The 23,516-nt window shown below is 41.2% G+C and overlaps 1 protein-coding gene across 1 annotated transcript in view; it reads right to left on the bottom strand.

Annotated features, from left to right (window-relative positions):
- Positions 1 to 214: 214 nt before the first annotated feature.
- CAAP1 (caspase activity and apoptosis inhibitor 1) overlaps positions 215 to 23,516 on the bottom strand; it is a 146,071-nt gene continuing 122,769 nt past the window's right edge. Inside the window, exon 6 of the mRNA XM_062208127.1 lies at positions 215 to 312. Within this exon, the coding sequence (XP_062064111.1) occupies positions 275 to 312 (38 nt within the window). The 3' untranslated portion in view covers positions 215 to 274. The remainder of the gene's footprint in view (positions 313 to 23,516) is intronic.

The raw sequence follows: 23,516 nt of genomic DNA, 5'->3' as shown, positions 1-23,516 counted from the left end.
GTGGAGTGGTGCCAATTCGCATGACCATGCAGTTTCTCTCTGGTAATGCCTAGCAGCCCGAGTAGAATACAGGCATATTCTGGATTGACACAGAATTGGAATAGGTTATTCAGTAGGTGTCATTCAGAGTCTAAGAGGCAGGGGAGATGAAGGCGCTTTGAGGAATATGAAAATATAAACGTTACTGTAAGGGATCAGAAAGACCCAGTATTACCAAGGAACGTTTTAATAAAACTCCACTGCGATTCTTGTGGAAGTCTGGAGACACAGGCATTCAGAACTGTGGAGCAGATTTCAGAAAATCTGGAGGTTCTGGAAAAGAAGTGAAAGGTTGTGTCATCAAGATGGTATCATTTCTTAGGACAGTTGTCATCCTTACATCAACAGAGGGGACAGACAGCAGCAGTTTTTTCTGTACTTCTCTGTGGTTTCATCCCCCAACTGAAAGAACACTGCAAAATCTGTGATCACTGCTGTGTCTCCCATGTAAGCCTCCATTAACATAAATCAAGGTTCCATGTTTGGAATTTATGTTTCAGCACTTAAAGAATACCTTGCCAGTTATTTTAAATAGATAAATCAAATCAAAATTTTGTTAATAAAATATCAGACATGTCATAAGTCTTCTGATTTATTGAACAATGCCCAACAGACTTGATCTCCATTATTTCCATTTTTTAGGAAGAAAAATGGTTAGCTGGCTCATCCTACTCTTATTTTTATTCCTTCATTTAGGAGATTACATCTCAGCTCCAAAACCATTTTTAATAATGAGATATACAATTTTTAACTGTTGATATTTTTAGAAGAATAAACATGATTAAGATTAATTCATGCAGTTCCAGATATATTCAAATAATGGATTAGTCTGTACAGCACATTTGATTCATATCTGATAGTGAAGCTCTTTTATTTTTACTCCATTCATATATTCAGAAAGTTACTCTCTTGTTTGCTTAAAAGCCCAAACTGCTAAGCAGTAGAACAAAGTAAATATGAACTGAACACTCAAGGTAGCACATTCCAATTACCCACTTTAAAAACTGTATCCATTCCCAGGGAAAGACTAGAATACAGCACACTAACATGATGAGACAAAGAGAAATTTATGTTCATGGACCACAAGCAAGTTCTTTCCAAAGGTAATCAGTCAAAGGATTCAAAAATCAGAGCACAATGAAAGAGAAAGACAAAATCCAGACAAGCACATGGAAGAAGAGTGGCAGAGATGCTTTCCTTTTCTACCAAAGAACCATGTAGGTCCTCCATAAGTCTCAGATCAGTTTTGGGTGCAATTACGTATATATTCTGTCTGGAGAGTCTGAGGCACAAAAGCTTTGAGTTGGAAACGATTAGCAACATTCTTCATGATGTATTTGAATCATTTTATTCTTCCTACTTTGGTGAACAAACCACACACACACACACACACATTGTTTTTTTAAAGATTCAATTTATTTATTTGAGAGGTAGAGTTACAGTGAGAGAGAGAGAGAGACAGAGAGAAGGTCTTCCATCTGTTGGTTCACTCCCCAAATGGCCTCTATGACCAGAGCTGCGCCGATCTGAAGCCAGGAGCCAGGTGCTTCTTCCTGGTCTCCCATGTGGGTGCAGGGGCCCAAGGCCATCTTCCACTGCTTTCCCAGGCCATAGCAGAGACCTGGACTGGAATAGGAGCAGCTGGGACTAGAACCAACGCCCATATGGGATGCCAGCACCACAGGTGGCCATGGCGCCAGCCCCACACACACTTTTTTAAAGATGTTCATGAAAATCAGGTAAAACAAAATAATGGAGCCAGACACCTTTTGCTTACATTTCAGAATGGACACGCAGGCGCACATAGGCTGGTGCCCTGTTGAAATGTGTCACCAGAACACACCCAGAGCTGTGTGTGGTTCCCAGAGACCTGACTATGTCTGCCTAGCATCACACTGCAGGGCCTTAGTATGCCAATTTTTTAGTATTTCCCCAATAACAATATTCAGTGAGAATGTTGAAGATCAAACTAAAATTTTTTATAAATTAAGAATAATTCATGATAGAAAAATGTAAAATAAAATTAATTTATTAGTTCCTGAGATAAATATTTATCACTCCTACTCAACACTGACTAAATTTAAACACAGATGGGCCGGCGCAGTGGTACAGTGGGTTAATGCCCTGGCCTGAAGTGCCAGCATCCCATATGGGTGCTAGTTCTAGTCCCGGCTGCTCCTCTTCCGATCCAACTCTCTGATATGGCCTGAGAAAGCAGTAGAAGACGGCCCAGGTTCTTGGGCCCCTTCTCCTGGCTCCTGGCTTCTGGCTTTGGATCGGCGCATCTGGGGAGTGAACCGTGGATGGAAGACCTCTCTCTCTGTCTCTACCTCTCTCTGTAACTCTGTCTTTCAAATAAATAAAATAAAAATCTTTTTAAAAAACAAAAACAAAAAACAAAAAAAATAAATTTAAACAGAGATTAGGGGCAAAAAACTCAACTCTTTTCAGCAATTAAGTAGTCATTTGATCTAGAAAAACTCAGGAGCTTTAGTTCCATTTTGTACAAGGTAAAAGTACTAAGTAGTATGGTTTTTAGGTCTCCTTTTAACCCTAAAGTTCTATGTTTGGGTCGTAGAGTTATATATTAGTGCCTTTCATTGAGTATAGAATCTTATATACTATTGTTAAACTTTCTTTTTTTTTTTTTTATTTTTTATTTTTTGACAGGCAGAGTGGATAGTGAGAGAGAGACAGAGAGAAAGGTCTTCCTTTTGCCGTTGGTTCACCCTCCAATGGCCACTGCGGCCGGCGCATCGCGCTGATCCGAAGCCAGGAGCCAGGTGCTTCTCCTGGTCTCCCATGCGGGTGCAGGGCCCAAACACTTGAGCCATCCTCCACTGCCTTCCCGGGCCATAGCAGAGAGCTGGCCTGGAAGAGGGGCAACCGGGATAGAATCCGGCGCCCCGACCGGGACTAGAACCCGGTGTGCCGGCGCCGCAAGGCGGAGGATTAGCCTGTTAAGCCACGGCGCCGGCCTATTGTTAAACTTTCAAGAAAACTTAACTGACAAATTGGTGGCTAGTTTAATAAAATGCTACATTTTCTAGACTGTTTTTATACTCTTGAGAAATACTAGACAAGTTTATCTAAAGGGATGTAACTACTGTAGTCCTTCGTATAAACTCAAGCCTAAAGCAACATCCTCTTTCACTTTTTTGTTCCTTATGTGACTGGCTCAAAACCAAAAAAGGGCCAGCGCCGTGGCTTAACAGGCTAATCCTCCGCCTTGCGGCGCCAGCATACCGGGTTCTATCCCGGTTGCCCCTCTTCCAGGCCAGCTCTCTGCTATGGCCCGGGAAGGCAGTGGAGGATGGCCCAAGTGCTTGGGCCCTGCACCCCATGGGAGACCAGGAGAAGCACCTGGCTCCTGGCTTCGGATCAGCGAGATGCGCCGGCCGCAGCGGCCATTGGAGGGTGAACCAACGGCAAAAAGGAAGACCTTTCTCTCTGTCTCTCTCTTTCTCACTGTCCACTCTGCTTGTCAAAAAAAAAAAAAAAAAAAAAAAAAAAAGACGCTGCTCGCTGCTCTCTCCCCTCATTTATGATAGTTCACCAATGCTCTATTGCACACACATTACTCACTGTCCTCACAATGCTTTTTACACACACATTACCTATACTCCCTGCATATACATCATAGAAGTATCAAGAGTAATACTAAACATGTCATCAAGAAACAAACCCTGCAAATATAGTGTAGTTTACCAGAATGTTGATTTAAAGGTTGCATAGAAAAGAGAAAGAATTGCTTATAATGTCCACTGAGGCATACCCAGGGACAATTAGGAAAAAACAAAACAATGATAAGGATTCTCAGTAACAGTTAATACAGGGCAAAGAGAAATTTTAAAATATGGTTAACACAGGGCTGACACACTGCAGCACAGAGGGTTAAAGTTCAAGCTTGCAACAATGGCATCCCATATGGGCACCAGTTCGAGTCCCAGCTGCTCCATTTCTGATCCAGCTCCCTGCTAATGCGGCTGGGAAAGCAGCACAGGATGGCCCAAGTGTTTGGGTCCCTACTCCAATGTGAGATACCCGGAAGAAGCTCCTGGCTCCTGGCTTGTGGCCATTTGGGAAGTGAACCAGTGGATGGACGATCTCTCTCTCTCTCTCTCTCTCTCTCTCTTTGTCTCTACTTCTCTCTCTGTTAACTTTGTCTTTCAAATAAATAAAATAAACATCTTTATAAAATTATTAAAAAATATGATTAACACTAAAGCTTAAACTTGGCAATGACTGAGTTGCCAAAAATAATGTTATCCAAGGACACAGAATTAAATAATGTAATTTTGAGTATTTTTTCCCCCATTTGCAGACTCTCAGTTTCTGTGACTGACCTTCCAGTAGTGTTGCCTATGCCATATGATGGAAATGAATAAAACAAATGAACAAGCAGAAGTTAAAATAATGAGGCAAGTCTGTATTCCCAGAGCTCAAAGTCAAAATTCAGAGTCTCTATTCCACAGCCTGCTCAATAAGATAAAAGAGAAAAATTCAGATACTTGAATTCAGTCCCAAAAGAGAGACCACTCAAATAAAGCACTTCACAGCCCTCTTCTCTCTAAAGCTATTGTCATGAGCCATCTCCATCCATGTTCCCACTAACACAGTGTCACAAGTACCTCTGGAAGATATTTTTAAATTGTAATAGTGCCTCAACCTAGCATTTCCAGTTGCAGGGATAGTAAAGAATCTTGCCTTAGGCTTTATGTCTTCCTTCTCTGTGATGCTGGGACTTCACCTCTAGAGTGTAAAGGTGCAATTGGTTGGAATGGTCTGGCAAACCAGGTTGTGGAAGATCTAACTTCACTTAATGATATATAAGGAAAGTCATACATGTTCTCTACATTTTCCTGGGACCACAGAGAAAAGAGAAGCATTGCTCTGCCTCTCCTAATTGCTGGGCAACTCTGGGAGTCATATATTATGGACATTCCTTTCCTCTGCTTGGGGGGATTTGACATTATGTGGTTCTCAAGAGGTGCCTCAAACACCATGTCTAAAATGCAAGTGTATTCCAAAAAGTTAAGAGAAAAATGAAACTAAAGATAAGTTTATTTTGGTGCACAAGGATTTTGAAATCTGTGCATAATCTTTTCATAATATGCATTTCCATGAATTCTTTGAAGGTTTTGATACAAGAAGGAATGAGTAATAGCAAGACAGGAAAAGTCCCTATTCCTCTACTCCAATCACAACTTGCTCTTTGTGCCAGAGAATCCTTGCAATGCAACCAAACTCATTACAGCTTCCTGCTTTATGATGGCCTTTCACATTATCACTCCAAATGGAAAACCTCACTTAAACTACCCTAAGCTCAAAAAAAAAAAAAAAAAAAAAACAGAAGCAGAAAACAAGCTATGTCTCAGCCCTTCCCTGACCTGTAAGGACAGCATACAACAGTCATGTCACATCTTCTTCACTTGAATCCAATCTGCAAACCAGAATATTTGATGGTGAAGGTTGGGGGTGTTCTTCTTCAATTCTCAATCATTGCTCTGTCAAATCAAATCTAAGTTTCTTTTATTCTTCAAATAGCTTTCAAAATTATTTCAGTCAATTTCTAGTTTTCTACCAGGATTGGAAGGTGCTAGAAGGAAACTAGTTGGTATCAGCAGGGATTCAATTACATGCATCTATAACACAAAAGGGCTTTTAGTTTGAGAAAATTGCCTACAGAAGAGATTGTTGAGGGGCTGGTATTGTGGCATAGTTGGTTAAGCTGCTGTCTGCAATGATGACATCCCACATGTGTGCCAGTTCAAGTCCTGGCTGCTCCACTTCCAATACCTGCTAACAAGCCTGGACAAGTAGCAGAAGATGGCCCAAATCCTTGGGCCCCTGCATCCATGTGGGAGACCTGGATGGAGTGCCAGGCTCCTGGCTTTGGCATGGCCCAGCCCAGGCCATTGCAGCCATTTGGGGAGTGAATCCGCAGATGAAAGTTGTCCCCCTCTCTCTGTAGCTCTGCCTTTCAAATATATATATATATATATATATATATAAAGACATTGCCTAGAAGAACAAGAAAATAGTTTTTGATCTCCTAAAATGTTGTCAGAAAAATACTAAATTTGATTCCAAGTCAAAAAAGGCCTGGATTACAAATACAGCCAAAATTAAATTAAAACAAACCCTATAGGAGCTTGTATTGGGCTGGTGGTTAAGATGCCCCTCACATCGATATTCCTTGGCTCAATTCCCTGGCCTTGCATTGGCTGGTGGTTAAGATGCCCCTCACATCGATATTCCTTGGCTCAATTCCCTGGCCTTGCATTGGCTGGTGGTTAAGATGCCCCTCACATCGATATTCCTTGGCTCAATTCCCTGGCCTTGCATTGGCTGGTGGTTAAGATGCCCCTCACATCGATATTCCTTGGCTCAATTCCCTGGCCCTGCTGCAGACTCCAATTTCCTGACAGTGCAGTCCCTGGGAGGCAGCAGTAATGGTGTAAGCAGCGAGGTTCCTGCCACTCACAGGGGAACCCTGTACTGCATTTCCAGCCTTGGCTCAACGCTGTCTGCTGTGGGTACTGGGGAGTGACCCAGCAAATGGGAGCACCCTCTCTTGCACATGCTCGCTCTCTCTCGCTCTCTCTCTCTCTCCCTCTTTCAGTCTGTCTGCCTCTCAAATATAAATAAACAAACAAATAAAACAAATACTAAAGATGTAGAAACCAGCAGAATGATACGTTGAGAAAACAACCTCAGGGCCGGCGCTGTGGCTCACTCGGTTAATCCTCCACCTGCGGCGTTGGCATCCCATATGGGCACCGGGTTCTAGTCCCAGTTGCTCCTCTTCCAGTCTGGCTCTCTTCAGTGGCCTAGGAAGGCAGCAGAAGATGGCCCAAGTCCTTGGGCCCCTGCACCCACATGGGAGACTGAGAGGAAGCACCTGGCTCCTGGCTTCAGATCAGCATGGCTCCGGCCGTAGCAGCCATTCGGGGGATGAACCAACGGAAGGAAGACCTTTCCTCTGTCTCTCGCTCTCACTGTCTAACTCTGTCAAATAAAAAAAAGAGAGCGAGAGAGAAAACAACCTCAGAATGTGGAACATTCTGTCACATTTGTAACCTTGTTTCTCCAACAAATCGATGGTATAAAAAATGTGTTTGTGTGTGTACCCTTTGGAATGAATGAAGCTTTAATGAAATAACTACCAATTGCAATGTGTGGACCGCATTTAGATTGTAATTTGTACAAACCAAATGTGAAAATCCACTCTTTTAATAAAGAAATGTAAATGTAGACCTTAGATGGATATCACAGAGCATTAAATTATCATAGGAAAAAGTCCTTATCCATTACTAGTCTATCATAAAGGGCTTAAAAGTGGAATAGTAAGTCATCTGAAATTTTCTGTACTGTTCTCAAGAAAAAAGTGGGATATTCAATGAAATAAGGTGGGCAAAATGTTCATTATTGAAGCTGAGTAGTAAGTACACATTGGTTCCTTCTATTCCCAAGCAAACATTGCAATATTCCACAATAAGAAAGTTTTTAAAATGCCTATGTACTACCATTAAACTTTTTAGGCTGCATACATATCATTATTATAACATAATTCATATTACCACAAAATGGAAAAAATCTAAATTTCTACACTAGCACATTTTTAAAAAGAGATTTGATGAAAAAAATCTAATGAAAAGCATGTACCTTTTAAAACAACAGGGAGGCTGGTGCCGTGGCTCACTAGGCTAATCCTCCGCCTGTGGTGCCAGCACCCCATGTTCTTGTCCTGGTCAGGGTGCTGGATTCTGTCCCGGTTGCTCCTCTTCCAGTCCAGCTCTCTGCTGTGGCCCGGGAGGGCAGTGGAGGATGGCCCAAGTGCTTGGGCCCTGCACCAGCATGGGAGACCAGGAGGAGGCACCTGGCTCCTGGCTTTGGATCAGCATAGCTCTGGCTGTAGCGGCCATTTTGGGGGTGAACCAACGGAAAGGAAGACCTTTCTCTCTCTCTTTCTCACTGTCTAACTCTGCCTGTCAAAAAAAAAAAAAAAGAGGGAAAAGAGTAACAAAGTACATAATTTTTATTTCCAGAATAAAGACTAAATGTACATTATCATCATACTGTTTAAAATACTGTTTAAAATACTGTTTAAAATATGTGTGAATATAAACAAAGAGAAGACAAGTACATGAGAAAAATAAAACAACAAACTGATGTGTGCTAAAATATGATGAAATGTTTTTTCTTATTGGTGATGTATTTTTTTCTGAAATAAAAAAATGCTAACATGAACAAAATAAACATATATTGATATGGCCTAAATGGGCAGAAGTGCTGCATGAGACACTGGAAACCTCAGTGGCTTTGGAGTCGGACATTTAAATAATCTGAGAATCACTTTTCTCATCTCTAAAATGAATATGTCTATCCTGCAGGAATAGAATGAGGATTAGAGCTATAAGTGATTAGTGATGTAATTAAATGTCTGTCACAATATGCGGCACATGGCAAACACTCAGAAAATAGTACCTATTGCTATTATCATATTAAAAGTGAGACAATTCTGAGAAAATAGAAAAAAATAAGGTGACCTGAAGATGAAAGAACCAAAGACTTCTAGAGCTCTACAGCTTTCATACATGAAATGAAGGTGAAACGCAATGAGGACTTAATATCTTGCCGGCTGGGCCGGATGGAGGGAAGGGCTAGCTGGAGAGGGTTAAAGACTTGCATTGCGAGCAAAGGCAGGCCATGGGGAGAGGTGATGAGGGCACTAGGGAAAACAGGGGGAGTCATATGATACCATGCTACGTTCAAACTACTCCGTGGCTTCAAGGCAAACGCTACAGGACTGGAGGAGTCGGAAGATGAGCATGAAAGTAGGAAACTAAGAAAAAAGTATCTAAAACATATCCTGGAGAGACACTCTATCTGTTGAATCTGGTACTCTCTTCCTTCTGAACTCTTAACTTCCAACATCAGAAACTCCATGCAGACAAGAAGTTCCATGTCTGTGCTGAATGGCAGGGGAGCAGAATCGTAATAGACATTTATAGTAAAAAATGAGTAAAAGAGTCAGTGTGACTTTGGGTCTTATTTTGGAATATTTAGGCAAGAATGTAGACCAGACTGTTAATTCTGCATCCAGTTATTGATAATCATAGAATTCCTCAATGTGAGCAATCCCTAATTAGAGCCAGAATGTGAGAAGTGCAGGAAAGCTTGGATGTGGTATGGTTGTACTGACTTGCACAATCTATAGCGACTCAGTTGGAAGAGTCCCTAGGAGTCAGTCAGATTACTGAAAAGCAATGGGTCACTTTTTAAAATATATTTATTTGAGAAGCAGAGAGTGCGCTCCATCCATTGGTTCACTCCCCAAATGGCAACAGTGGTTAGGGTTGGGGTTGAATCCTGGAGCAGAAAGCATAATCCAGGTCTCCCATAAGGTGGCAGGAACCCAATTACTTGAGTCATGACCGCTGCCTGGCCAGGGTCTGTACTGACAGAAAGCTGGTTGCAAGAACTGGAGCCAAGAAGCAATGCAGGTTTCTAAACTACAAGGTTAATTCCTTCTCTCACAGGCCTCTTCTACTGTATAAAGTTATCTAATAAAATCTTAAGTCACTGAGGCCAGCACTGTGACATAGCGGGTAAAGCCATTGCCTGCAGTATTGGCATCCCATACAGGCACAGGTTCAAGTCCCAGCTGCTCCACTTTCGATCTAGTTCTCTGCTATGTTCTGGGAAGGCAGTGGAAGATGGCCCAAGTCCTTGGGCCCCTGCACCCACGTGGGAGATCCAGAAGAGGCTCCTGGCTCCTGGCTTCAGATCAGCGTAGCTCCAGCCATTGCAGCCAACTGTGGAGTGAATCAGTGGATGGAAGACCTCTCTCTCTCTCTCTCTCTCTCTCTCTCTCTCTCTCTTCCTTTCTGCCTCTGCCTTTCTGTAACTCTGCCTTTCGAATAAATAAATAAATCTGTGAAAAAAATCTTATTCACTATTTGTCTTCATCTCTCACTCCAAATTACCCTACATTTTTCCCCATCAAAGTTACAATTATACTCCACTGTCTAAAGTACTTAAAAAACAGCAATTTATTCTCACAGCTAAAATTTCCCATCAAGTTGCAAGGTATTCTAAGCATCATGAATGGATTTCAGGTCCTATTTTGGTTGGAAGAGATTTCATGGAAGTTTACTATCTAATTAAAAAAATAATTACTATGTCAGGTATCTAAGCACCATAAAAGTGGTGTGGACAGAAGTACTATAAGGTATTCAGTACAATATCGGGGCAAGATAGACAGATCACAGTCTTGTTACAGATCTGAAGGGCACTTTGTTATGTCCATCACTAAGGCTATAATCCTATACAATCATAAAGGTGTTGCCCTCTCCTGCAATGTGACTTTTCTAAATAGACACTTATAGATACCAGATGCTTCATCATCTCAAAGCAGAAATAAATCCTAATGAATATCAGACTAATTATATGAAATAATAGACTTTATATTTTCACCGAAAAGAAGTATCTAGAGGACTCCAAATCTGAAAAGGTATGCGGAATGTTCAAGTACCTTCCCTTGGTGCTAAAGAGATGGCACTTTAGGGGAAAGAACAGATAATTCCCTACTGAGATTATTATGAGAACAGAGTTTCAGAGCTTGTATGACCTGAAATCCACATAAGATTATCTTATCCTGTCTCTCGATTCTGCAAGATGAGAAAAGCAGGAGATCCCTGATGGCCAAATAGGGAAACGACATGCTGATTTTGACCACAGGAAGATACCAGAACAGGGGAGGAACCGTATTCCCAGTGGAAAGCTGGAGAGAATTTTCAGTGAAAAGTCTTCAGAAAGAAGAGAGACTCCATGGAGCAGGGGTTACAATCATGGATCAGCTAGCAGGACTCTGCTGGGGATGCCATCTTCTCAGAGTGAGGTAACAGGCACCTGCAGCAGCCTGTGGACCACTGGTGATGCTGTCTGAGGGAGAACCTTGCAGTTCCCACTGACTTTGAGTATGGCCTGAAGCACTGGTGTGGGGCAGGGTGTCCACCTGAACTCATGAAGGGGAGGCACATTGGTCTCCTCTCTCTCCCTGGGATCAAGGTGCCTGGAGACCACCAGGGAGGAAGCATCATCTTAATAAGGCAAACGGAGACTGCAGTAGTCCACACACCACTGATGGATTTTGTCAGAGGGATAAATTCAGTGTCCCCATCATCTTTGAGTTCAGCCTAGAGAGTTGGCAGGGGGCAGGGTACCCACTCAGTTCTGTGAAGCAGGGGCATACTGTTCCCCTCGCCTCACCCACCAAGGCAGCAGACTGAGCTTGCCAAGGCAGAGTACCAACCAACCTCTTTCGGACTGGCAGCTGCCTTCAGGAACAGGGTGGCTCTCTCTGGGGAAAAAGAGGCTTGTAGGGCACAGAATGGATCCCTGTTCCCTGATACTGTGGAAGTCCTGAACCCTGTGGCTGTGGGAATCCAGTGACTGTGTAATAGAGCATAAGGTGTTGCTGGGTCTAAGGGTAATCACTGGGTCTGGCTCCAGACACTCAGAATTCCCCGAGTGCTAGGGAGGATCCTCATGCAGAGCTCCACAATCACACTGAGTAGCATGTAGATCCTTTGTGTGGTTCATGTACCTGAGTGGGTGGGGTGTGCAGGCACTGTGGGCTCACCCTGGGCAGGTGGTTCAGCTTGGCAGGGGGGTGAGGCTGTGAACATGCAATGCAGTAAGATCATACATTGCCCTATGCTGATGATAGAGATCTACCATGCCCAACCTTGGTGTCTCTTGGGATTCTTGCTCCACCCTTGATCAATGGGAAAAACACCTTTGGATATCCACTGAAGGAGCAGGCACTCCAGTAAGCCATAGAAGCACAATTCAAAGAACAAAACCCTCAGAGGAAAAACCAACAAGTGTTTTCACAAAGGCATAAAAAATGTAAAAATGCAAGAGAAATGAACAAGGAAGACAATATGACTCCCTAAAAAGGAATACTGCATTTCAGAATTAGAATGTGAAGACAAAGAGGCTGATGAAATCTCTGAAATGGAATTTAAAAGGATGATCATAAGTTTACTCAAAAACACAGAGAAGAAAATATATGAGTTAAAGAAATCCACATATGACATGGCTGAAAACTTCTACCAGGAGATAAAGAAATTAAAGAAAAAATCAAGCGGAAATATTAGAAATGAAGAATTCAATGTGTAAAATAAAAAATACAGTGGAAAGCCTTAACAGACTCAATGAGGCAGAAGAAAAAAATATCTGCAGTAGAAGAGAAATCTTTGGAAATAACTTGTCAGACAAAAAGAAAAGAAGAAGAAAAAATTTGAAAAACTGAAAACAATGTTCAACATATAGGGGATAGCACCAAAGGACCAAAATATACATCTTAGTAGTTCCTGAAGGTATAGAAAAATAGAATGGCTTAGATTTACTCAGCAAAATAGCAACAGAAAAAATTTCCCAACTGAAAAAGTCTTTGTCTCTACAGTGTGGTTTTCCTAATCCTGTGTGGATAAATGATCCTTCAAGACCACCCAATGAGGGGACAACATTGTGGCACAGCAGGTTAAGCCACTATTGAAATGGGCAGTCCAAGTGGGAGACCATATAAAGTTTCAGGTTCCTAGCCTAGCTCTAGCCATTGTGGGCATCTGGGGAGTGAACAAGCAATGGAAGCTCATTCTCTCATTCACTCTTTCTCCTGGTCAAATAAATAAAATCTAAGCAAACAAACAAAATCAGAGCACCCATTGGTGGTCCCCAAGAAGCAGAGCCTGCTCCTCTGAGGAACAGCCTCTACTGCTCTCACACTGTTACAGGAGACAGCTGTCAACACATCACAAACTCCAAATTCTACTCTGGGAAAAATTTCATGAGAGCTACAAAACATACCCTATGCTGCACAGGAAGGTCAAGTAAAACTCCCTGCAGAGGTGGCCTCTCAGAAGGAATAAGGAGCAAGAAGCTAACATTGTTGAAAATCTGCTTTGTTCTAGGAACCACCTGAAGTGCTTTACATGTGTTAGTTACTGTCTTTTGTTGCTTCTTCCATTCAGTTTTATTCATTGAAGTATCTCATAGTCGTCTATATACACTACATAATTTCTGTTGAGGATGAATTTGGAGATAATTAGAGCAGGGAGACTTCCTATGTTAAAATCAAGTAAGATGTATTTCTTCACATTCCCAGTTATATATTCTTCATACAAATTTCTACTATTTTTCAGACCATTTAGGAACACACACTGACATGAACATCGCTATTTTTTAAAGATACATAGTGGGCATAAAGAATCCTAAATATTCTACGGACTTTATCTTTTATTAGCACATCTTCCTGTTCAAAATGAGTACCATTGCAGAAACTGCATGCAGGTATGAGAAAAAATCAGGAAGAAGTTAAGCAAGCATTAAGAGACCATAGCTCACCCACCTGGCCCACTCTCCTGAGACAGTCTGGCAGCTCTGACCACTGATTTACATTCTTCTCTGCTGCATGCTTGCCAGTGCTTATTAGACTATTAAAATATTAATAGGGTCTTGGAATCTGTCATTATTAATTTTGGAGAGGAACAAGGACATGCCGAGCCATAGTATTGATAGATTTGTAGAATATGTTAATCAAAGCACTCATTATTCACCCTAGTTACTTTTTCAGGTGGTTTTTCTTCACTAATAAATTTTGATATTTAACAATTTTTCATCTCCAACTAAGCACACTTGTTCCTTAGAAATCTACTTATGCATTTTATTATGTTTTTATAGCAATAATTTATTGAACAATTGTTGTGCCCCATCACACAATGATAAAATTTTCTGATAAACATCTATAGGGTTTAGCTGAGAAATCAGCAGATTCTTAAAGCTGGAATAAAAGTAATATGCTTCCTTTATAAATTTAGTTTATTTCACTTATTATTTTAGTTCATTGGTCCTATAGCAAGGCCAACAAGGCCCAAGGCCAACTTCTCAGGCTACCAGTCTCTGGGCTCAGGACACCTGCAATTATAAGCAGCATTCTGCACCAGTGTACTCAGAAGAGCTGTCTTCCTGGTTCATGTGGAGGCTCTTGGCACTGGCAGCCTCACCCCAAGACTTTTGGAAATTAACAACTTTCTGGTAGCAGTGACCATTAGTAACTCTGGTTTAGATATTATGGAGAGGCCAGAGAGAACTAAAATGGCTATTTTGCAATGCAAAAAATTAATATAAATGGTCTGATATGGAATGTTCCTGCTCTCAAGAGAAAAAAAGTTGAAGCAAAAAGGTAAATAACTTCCTAAGAACAGGCAGCAGGAACTGACACACATGGATATCTAATTCACCTAATTCCAGAAGCTTGAAATGCATCACATTTAGACTTGGAGTTGGGATGGGACAAGGGTACATTTAACAAAAAGGTAAACACAGGTACTTCCCTTGGTCAGAAATAGGACACAAGTATAATTGAAAGGCAACTAAGAAGTATTGTTTTTGTTTGTCTCTTAAAATCTTCAACTGAAAGTATATACAGTGAAGAAGAATGACATGTGCAGTGAGTAAGAAGGAAACACACTTTAAGGTTGTGTGAGATGAGGCTGGTGCTGTGGCACAGTGGGTTAAACTATCACCTGCAGCGCCAGCACCCCATAGGGACACTAGTTCAACTCCTGGCTGCTCCTCTTTCTATCCAGCTCCCTGTTAATGCACCTGAGAAAGCAGCAGAAGATGGCCCAAGTAGTTGGGCCCCTGCACCCTTGTTGGGGACCCACAAGAAATTCCTGGATTTGTCCTGGCCATTGCAGCAATTTTGGGAGTGAACCAGCAGAAAGAAGATTTCTCTCTGCCCCCTCAACTTTGTCCTTCAAATAAATAGTCCTTAAAAAAAAGGGTGAGTGGGATCATACCTGCATGTCTCCCCAATCTTTTTAGTCTCCTCAATTCATTTCCCACTATTATTTCTAAGAAATCAGTACTTTATCTGCCCCAATTGGGATGGCGGTGACAAAATGAAAAAGCAACAGGTTTGGTTGTGCTTCACATCCAATTACAATAGCACAGTCTGTTTCTAAACACTAAGGACAAATCAATGCAGAAACACTGCTTCAGATAGCTATAGCACTATTTACTATAGCAGCCCAGACCTGTAAGAAGAGGACTGTAATGAAAGGGACAGGAATGCAGATGGAATCAGAAAATAATTTGGCTGATTACATTATCAACATCACTATTTATGGAATAGTTCTTAATGTGGCTTCAAGCAGAAGCCAAAATGTTTTCAACTTGGAAGCTGAAATAGCCTTGACTGTGCTTTACCTAAAGCGCCTAGAGTAAATCAGATGGTGATACACCTTTTTTTTTTTAAACATGGCTAATTTAACTCTTCTTGGCCCAGACTCACAAAATAACAATTAAGATAATAACAAGCTGCTCCGACTGTTCCTCTTAGGCTACAACTAAAATACAAAACAAAACAAAAAGCTGTTGGAGGAAGCATTTTCAAATTTCAGTATTGTGTAATCCATGTTTAAATATAACAACCCAGATGTAAATTTCAGTTGTAAGATGTAAATCTCAGCCCACCCACCTCTTACAACATTCAGTGATGAATTACATGAAAGAAAACATCATTCAAAAGGGTACACTCCACAAGTAGGGTGTTGTCATTAACTCATGATTCTCCCACAAACTCCTTTCTTTCTACTCCTACCAGTAGAAATCTGAATATATGTTCTTTATTCAACATTGGAACTCAGAATATAACTAAAAAATTCTTGAGCGAATGAAGCTCCCTTGAGAGTTCTAAAATACATGGTCAGTCCATGTTATTACAAAAGAGGAACAGATTCTTAGCCTATGGGTTCAGATGCCCACAGATCCCTGAGTACCTGGATTTCATACCTGCTACCAGCTCACAACTCCAGCTTCCTACCAACACAGACTCAGGAGGCAACAGTTATGGCTCAAGTGACTGGGTTCCTGCCACTCCCATGGTAGACCTGGATTGAATTCCAGCTTTGACTCAACCGAGCCCCAGCTGTTGTACACATTTGGGAAGTAAACCTGCAGATGGGAGCATTCTTTCTCTCTCTCTTTCATCTCTCTTTTCTCTCCCCTTCTCAAATAAATAAATAAAAATCAGGAAAAAATAAAGAACAACAGCCTGTTGACACAAATATCCTGAAATTATTATTTTTCCATGTACTTCCTGATGAAATCAATTCCTCTTATAACTGAACTCTTCTCTAAACATCAAAAGTGAGTGTGACAGGGAAAAGTGAGTGTGGTTTTGTGTGTGTGTGAGAAGGAATGAGGAACACTGCCATCAACTGATACTTGCTTCCTTCAGGACTACTAATACTCCTCAAGTCGCCCTCTTTTGAACAGACAATGGTTCTCTCTGTCTCAGCCTTACTAACTTTGCTACAGTAACAAAACTGGGTGATTCTACCAACTCAATCACATCCTCCCAAATACACTTATTGAAGTCTTAACTCCCAATGCAATGGTACTGGAGACGGGAACTTTGGAAGGTAATTAGGTTTAGATGAGGTCATGGGTTGGGGAGAGGGGCTCATGGTGGGATTGGTATTATTATATAAAAGAGCAGGCTTGCTCTCTCTGTCCCTGTACTTAATGCAGGCAAAGAGGAGCTCATATAAGCACACAGCCAGATGACAGCTGTCTGCAAGCTGGGAAGAGAGCCCTTGCAAAAATCTGAGCACAATGGCAACCTGAACTTGGACGTTGAGCCTCCAGAACTGTGAGAAAATAAATTTCTGTTGTTTAAGCCACCCAGATTATGTATCATATTATGGCAGCCTGAGTTAGGATAGGTGGAGAGACAGAGATATTTTGAGAAGAATTTTTTCACATAAACAAAGTAGTTCTGTAATGCCCAGTTCAGTTGTCCCCAAAGACCACCAAGGAGCCGATACCGCTGTAAAGCACACGAGAGTTTTATTACAGGTCCGGCCTGGTCTCTCAATCAACACCGATGCAGCGGGTCTGAATTGAGAGCCCCAACCCTTCAGTTAACAGGGTTTTTATAGGGTTTTCAGAGACATTCTATACATCATGGTACCATTTAGCAAATCATCTCATCCCGCGGGAAATTCAAAGGACATCTCTTAGAATTGATTAGTGCATCCAGTGGCGGGAACGGACCTACTAAAGGTGGTTGGATGGCTTTGAGGTTGATGCCTTTTGAATTGATTGGCCAAAGCATAGGGTCCGAGCTGCTGGGGTGTACATGCCGAACTGCAGGGTCTCAGGTAGCTATCAATCACCTTATCTACCCTGAGAAGACACCAGGGACTCTAGGTATTTCTCTGTTATCTGTTAATCGGCTGTTGCTAGGAGATTTTATTGCAACGTGAGCTCATTTATTTACTTCTGGCTTAGGGTTCAGGGCCTGGTCAGGCCCAAGTTACAAGATGGAGGCCTAATTTAAAATAGTTACACCTTGATTCAGGCTCAGGTCTCACAGTTCTAAATACAATGGAGGGCTACTTCAGCTCATTTATTCTCATATTTATGAAAGCTTAATTTAACACTGCTTGGCCAGTGTCCAGGACCGCACCCTTAGAACAGCAAACAAAAGCAAACAATGTGAGGAAGAAGAGAGCGAACACAGCCCTTCTCTGAAGATGGAGCCATCTATTCAGTTGTTTGCACACACAATGTCCTGCTCTGATTGTAGCAAATGAGAGCAAAGGCACTTTGCAAAGTGCTGATCCTTTGCAAAGGACACAGGCCAACCTTGGGGCAGACTATGGCCTGCTGTATGTGTGCTACAGTCTCTACACTCTTCTTCATGCCATGCTACAGGCTTCCTCATGCCTTGCACTTCCAACGCCTCCATAGCATCTGTTAAGCATGGGTGAGTTAACTGAAGAGATCACTGGCCTCCAACAAAGAGTAAACTTAAAAGAAAAAGACAATTGTGAAATCACTCTCCACAAATCAGTTTATTTTAGTTCTGGCTTTTGCAAATGTGAAGCTTTCTATTTGTCTCTGTTACAGTAGGGTTTATACAAGGCTCAGATACACAGCTAGGCTTACCAGATGCCAATGCTAAGAACCGTGGATGCTCTCAGAGAAAAATCAGTTTCTAATAACCAAACTGTTTTCTCCTGCTCCTTAAAAAAATAAGAATAAAACATCAATGCTAGGCAAATAAATATAGAAATGGAGATGAGAGCTCTGCCTAGTACTGAAAGACTTGTTTTTAATAACGTTGATTTGGATCAATTTGAGATAACTGTTGGGAGATGCAAGGCTTGATTCTTAGATACGTCATTTGTTTTTGTTTCTGATCTGAGCTCAAAAGAATGCTGCCAGTGTTTTTCCAGCAGCACAATGTAGTTCTAGAAGAGTTAAAATCAGAAACCCTACCTGCTTAATCTGCCAGCAAACACCTAAGAGGAGCAATCAGCTCTGGGAAGAGTTGCTCTGAATGAGGGATGCCTGGCTGCTTTAGGCCATGCTGTTTGTCAGTCTTTCAAAATTCAAGTCATTACCAGATGCTGATCTCCTATAATATTGTGATATTTTATCTGATTACACTTACCTGATTGTGCCTTATCTGCTATTTGCCTTCCCATTCTTCCATGTATATTAAATGCAGGTGCTTTTATTATTCTGAGAGCTAGAGAGTGTTGACTGCTCTGAATATAAATGGGGATATTATATCATTAACTGGCTCCAAAAGCAGGACCATTCACTGTGTAAATCACATGCAAGGTACCTGGTAGAGACACAATAAACCATAATGTCTTGAGAAAGAAAGCAATAGGGAATGGATAAGGAGATAAAAATTTAAGGCATTGTTAAGAAAGGGTAATCTTCACAATCCTATTTAGTTCTTTCAAACTAGCATTCGCTGATGATATAACCTTTATATTAGAAACTCTCTTAAGTTTATAAAAGAGAGCCCTTGGAGGAGGCATCACAACATGGAATGCTATCACTAAAAGGATTACATAAAAACATTAACATTGATATCCTGTGGTTTGTCTAAGTCAGGACATTTTCGAATGTGCCAGTATAATCCTTTACAGGAGTATACGTTGCTTCTCCAAATATATACTTCCCCTACTTCAATATCCTCCTCAAACAAGGTGAATAAATGGCCACGTGCACTTAGCATTCCCAGATGTTAAAAGGTGAATAATTTAGAACTTCAAAGGATGCAATGTGCAGCCAATTAAGGCACAAGAGTGACAAGGTGCCTCTGCCCACCATTCTGGGGTTACACGCTATGCTTGGCTTCCACTTTGTTGGCTTCAGTAGAAGTTAACCCACAGTTATTTAAGTGGAAAGATTCAGAAAATCCATTTTCAGAGCAAATGTTATGTGAGAGTTTAAATGAGCCACTGCCCTGTTGGGTAGAATATCAGATGGCCTGTTCATCGATCAGTGTGTCAAGATTCCTCTACAATGTAACAACTGTGATTCAAACCTTTTAAAGGAGCACCCATTAGAACCTTTGCCTGAAGGAGCGTGGCCAGTCACCTAATAACAGTCAGACCTGAAGGTGTGAGACTTGGAAGAGAACAGCATGAGGACAGCTGGGAGCATGAGGAGGTAAGGCAACCAAGCATGTGGTTTCTACTCACTCTCCTTCCAAATGCCCTGTGTGAAGATACCAAATCACAGGGGATGGGCACCCCCCTGTCTCCTCACCACTCACAATTATGCAGAAATGCATGGGACAGCATATTCTTTTACCTCAATATATACAGATTTAAAGCACTTCTTCAATCAGACACTCTTTTAGAAACTATTATGAAACTATGTACTAAAGGCATACCATGAATACAGAAGATAGTCTGATAGCTTCAATAATTCCCAACTTGTACCTATTTTCTTAGGAAAGATGTCATAATTGGATTCTTATAACCTGAGTAAATTCTATTTATTTATATATAAATAATTTAAATGGATAGTATTTGACATTATTTAGCAGATCAGTTCTCAACAAAATTGTGAGAATTGGGACCAGCATTGTGGCACAGTGAGCTAAGCTACTGCTTGCAATGTCGGCATCCCAAATCAAACAAAGGTTCAAGTCCTAGTTGCTTCACTTCTGATCCAGCTCCCTGCTAATGCATTTGGGAAGGAAGGAAAAGATAGCCCAAGTACCTGAGCCTCTGCTACACATGTGGAAGACCAAATGGAGCTCTGGGCTTCTGGCTTTGGACTGGGCCAGATCCAGCCAATGCATCCATTTGGAGGGTGAAACATCAGATGAAGATCTCTCTCACTCTGTGTCTTGGTCATTCTGCTTTTCGAATAAATACATAAATCTTACAGAAAATTAGTGAAAATGAATACTCTAACCAATAAAATTTTTAGTGGAAAGCAAAGGAGAATATGTTCGTGATCTATGGGTAGGCAAGATTTCGTAGGTCACAAAGCAATAGCATGGGCAGGGGGGAGGACGATAAATTAGACTTAATCAAAACTATACATATCTAGAAAAGTTGAAGATGGCGGAATAGTGAGGGCACGCACTGATAGTCCGGGAAAAGATAGTTCAATAAAAGTGGAGTTACTGTAGTCTCAGGAAAAGGCTCGGGAAAAAATTGCAGAGGAAACTCTTCCGGATCTAGTGGATGTGACACAGAGGACCTTCAGGGAGAACAAGGACGCCCACAGCGTGGAAGACCAGCCGCAGAGTCAGCGCGCCAGCGCTGGAAGGGGAGGTGAGACAAAAACCTCGGTAACCCAAGACATTGGTGGAGAAAGGCAGAAAGAGCCTAGAGGGAATGAGGCTTGAAGTCCTGCTGGTTCACCAGGCTGACTGGAGGAGAGAAAAAAAAATGAATAAATAAGGGGAACTGGCATGGACACTAGCCTCTCTCTCCACTCGCCTTACAAAGCCAAGCAAGACAAAGAGCAGGTGCCATTTTGGACATACGTAAAGCGGCACCTGCCATTAGCCAAGCAGAAAAACCTGACTTTGGTGGGGAGAAATAACAGGAGGTTAGGATCTAGTGAAAGTGTGGAGCTAACAAACTGAGACTGTGAAAATATGAGGGTGGGCGAGAGAATTCACCGAGTACACAAACTCGGTAACCTTGGCAACTAGGTGAGAGACTGCAGAGAAATTTGAGACCACACTGAGGGCTGCATAAACCCTTTGTGTGGTCCCTGGGGTAGAGCAGACGAATACCCACAGGGGCCAGATTTCATACATCAACTACCCTCAATTCCACTCAGCTGTGTGGAATTACTTCCCTTCTGAGTCAAAAAAAAAAAAAAAAAAAGAGAGAGAGAGAGCAAGAGAGACCAACCTGGGTGAGTCACCTTTGGCACACCCTTAACCCTGAAGAACCAGAGTTCTCTGGTCACACCCATCACAGCCTCTAAGGATCCATCAAAAGCAGAGAGTCCACTTAATCTAGAGTTATAGTATAACAAGAAAAAACACCACAGCAAAGAAACCAAAGAATATCTCTAATATGCCAAACAACAAACGCAAAAACTGAGGTAACAAGAACAAGGAAGATACTATAATGCCCCCAAATGAAAAAGACACCCCAATTCAAGATTATGAAGATGATGAGATAGAAGAAATGCAAGAAGCGGATCTCAAAAAATTGATAAGAACATTAAGAAGTTCTCAAAAACAAATTCTTGAACTACAGAAATCCTTAATGGACAAGATAGAAAATCTCTCTCACGAAAATGTAATATTAAGAAGGAATCAAAATGAAATGAAGCAACTAGTAGAACATGAAACTGTGATAGTGACGAGAAATCATAATGAAATGAAGAACTCAATAGATCAAATGACAAACACATTAGAGAGCCTTAAAAACAGAATGGGTGAAGCAGAAGAGAGAATATCAGACTTAGAAGACAGAGAACAGGAGAGTATACAGTCAAACCAAAGAAAAGAAGAGGAAATTAGAAATCTAAAAAATATTGTCTGGAATCTACAGGATACCATTAAAAAACCCAACATTCGGGTTCTAGGAGTTCCTGAAGGCATGGAGAGAGAGAAAGGATTAGAAGGCCTTTTTAGTGAGATACTAGCAGAAAATTTCCCAGGTTTGGAGAAGGACAGAGACATCCTAGTACAGGAAACTCATAGAACCCCTAACAAACATGACCAAAAGAGATCCTCACCACGACACATTGTAATTAAACTCACCACAGTGAAACATAAAGAAAAGATCCTAAAATGTGCAAGAGAGAAACATCAGATTACTCTCAGAGGATCTCCAATTAGACTCACAGCTGACTTCTCATCAGAAACCCTACAGGTTAGGAGGGAATTGCAAGATATAGCCCAGGTACTAAGAGAGAAAAACTGCCAGCCCAGAATATTATATCCTGCAAAGCTCTCATTTGTGAATGAAGAAGAAATAAAGACCTTTCATAGCAAACAGAAATTGAAAGAATTTGTCACTACTTGTCCAGCCCTGCAAAAAATGCTTAAAGATGTACTACACACAGAAACACAGAACACAGCCATCAATATGAAAGAAGGTAAAGGAAGAAAACCTACTATTAAAAGATCATAGGAAGCTCAAAGCATATACTAGAAAATATCTTTGGGAAAACAGCAGGGCAAAGTCACTACTTATCAATAGTCACATTGAACGTTAACGGACTTAACTTTCCAGTTAAAAGGAACAGACTGGCTGAATGGATTAAGGAACAAAACCCATCTATTTGCTGCCTACAAGAAACACATTTTTCCAACAAAGATGCATGCAGACTGAAAGTGAAAGGTTGGAAAAAGTTATTCCATGCCAACAGGAACCAAAAAAAAAAGCATGTGTAGCCATATTAATATCAGACAAAATAAACTTTAACACAAAAACTGTTAAGAGAGACAAAGAGGGACACTATATGATTAAGGGTTCAATTCAATAGGAAGATGTAACTATTATAAATGTATATGCACCTAATTACAGGGCACCGGTTTATTTAAAAGGTATGTTAAGGGACTTAAAGGGAGACTTAGATTCCAATACAATAGTACTGGGGGACTTCAATACTCCACTCTCAGAAATAGACAGATCATCCGGACAGAAGATCAACAAGGAAACAGCAGATTTAATCGACACTATTGCCCAAATGGATCTAACATATATCTACAGAACTTTCAATCCTACAGCTAAAGATTTTACATTCTTCTCAGCAGTACATGGAACCTTCTCTAAGATTGACCACATACTAGGCCATAAAGCAATTCTCAGCAAATTTAAAAGAATTAGAATCATACCATGCAGCTTCTCAGGCCACAGTGGAATGAAGGTGGAAATTAGCAACTCAGGAATCCCTAGAGAGTATGCAAATACACGGAGACTGAACAACATGCTCCTGAATGAACACTGGGTCATAGAAGAAATCAAAAGAGAAATAAAAAATTTTCTGGAAGTAAATGAGGATAACAACACAACATATCAAAACTTATGTGATATGGCAAAAGCAGTGTTGAGAGGAAAGTTTATAGCAATAGGTGCCTACATCAAGAAATTGGAAAGGCA

Source organism: Lepus europaeus, chromosome 12 (genome assembly GCF_033115175.1).
Source record: "Lepus europaeus isolate LE1 chromosome 12, mLepTim1.pri, whole genome shotgun sequence".
Taxonomy (NCBI): domain Eukaryota; kingdom Metazoa; phylum Chordata; class Mammalia; order Lagomorpha; family Leporidae; genus Lepus; species Lepus europaeus.
Note: the sequence above shows the minus strand (reverse complement) of the source record. Positions and strands in the feature narration are given on the sequence as shown.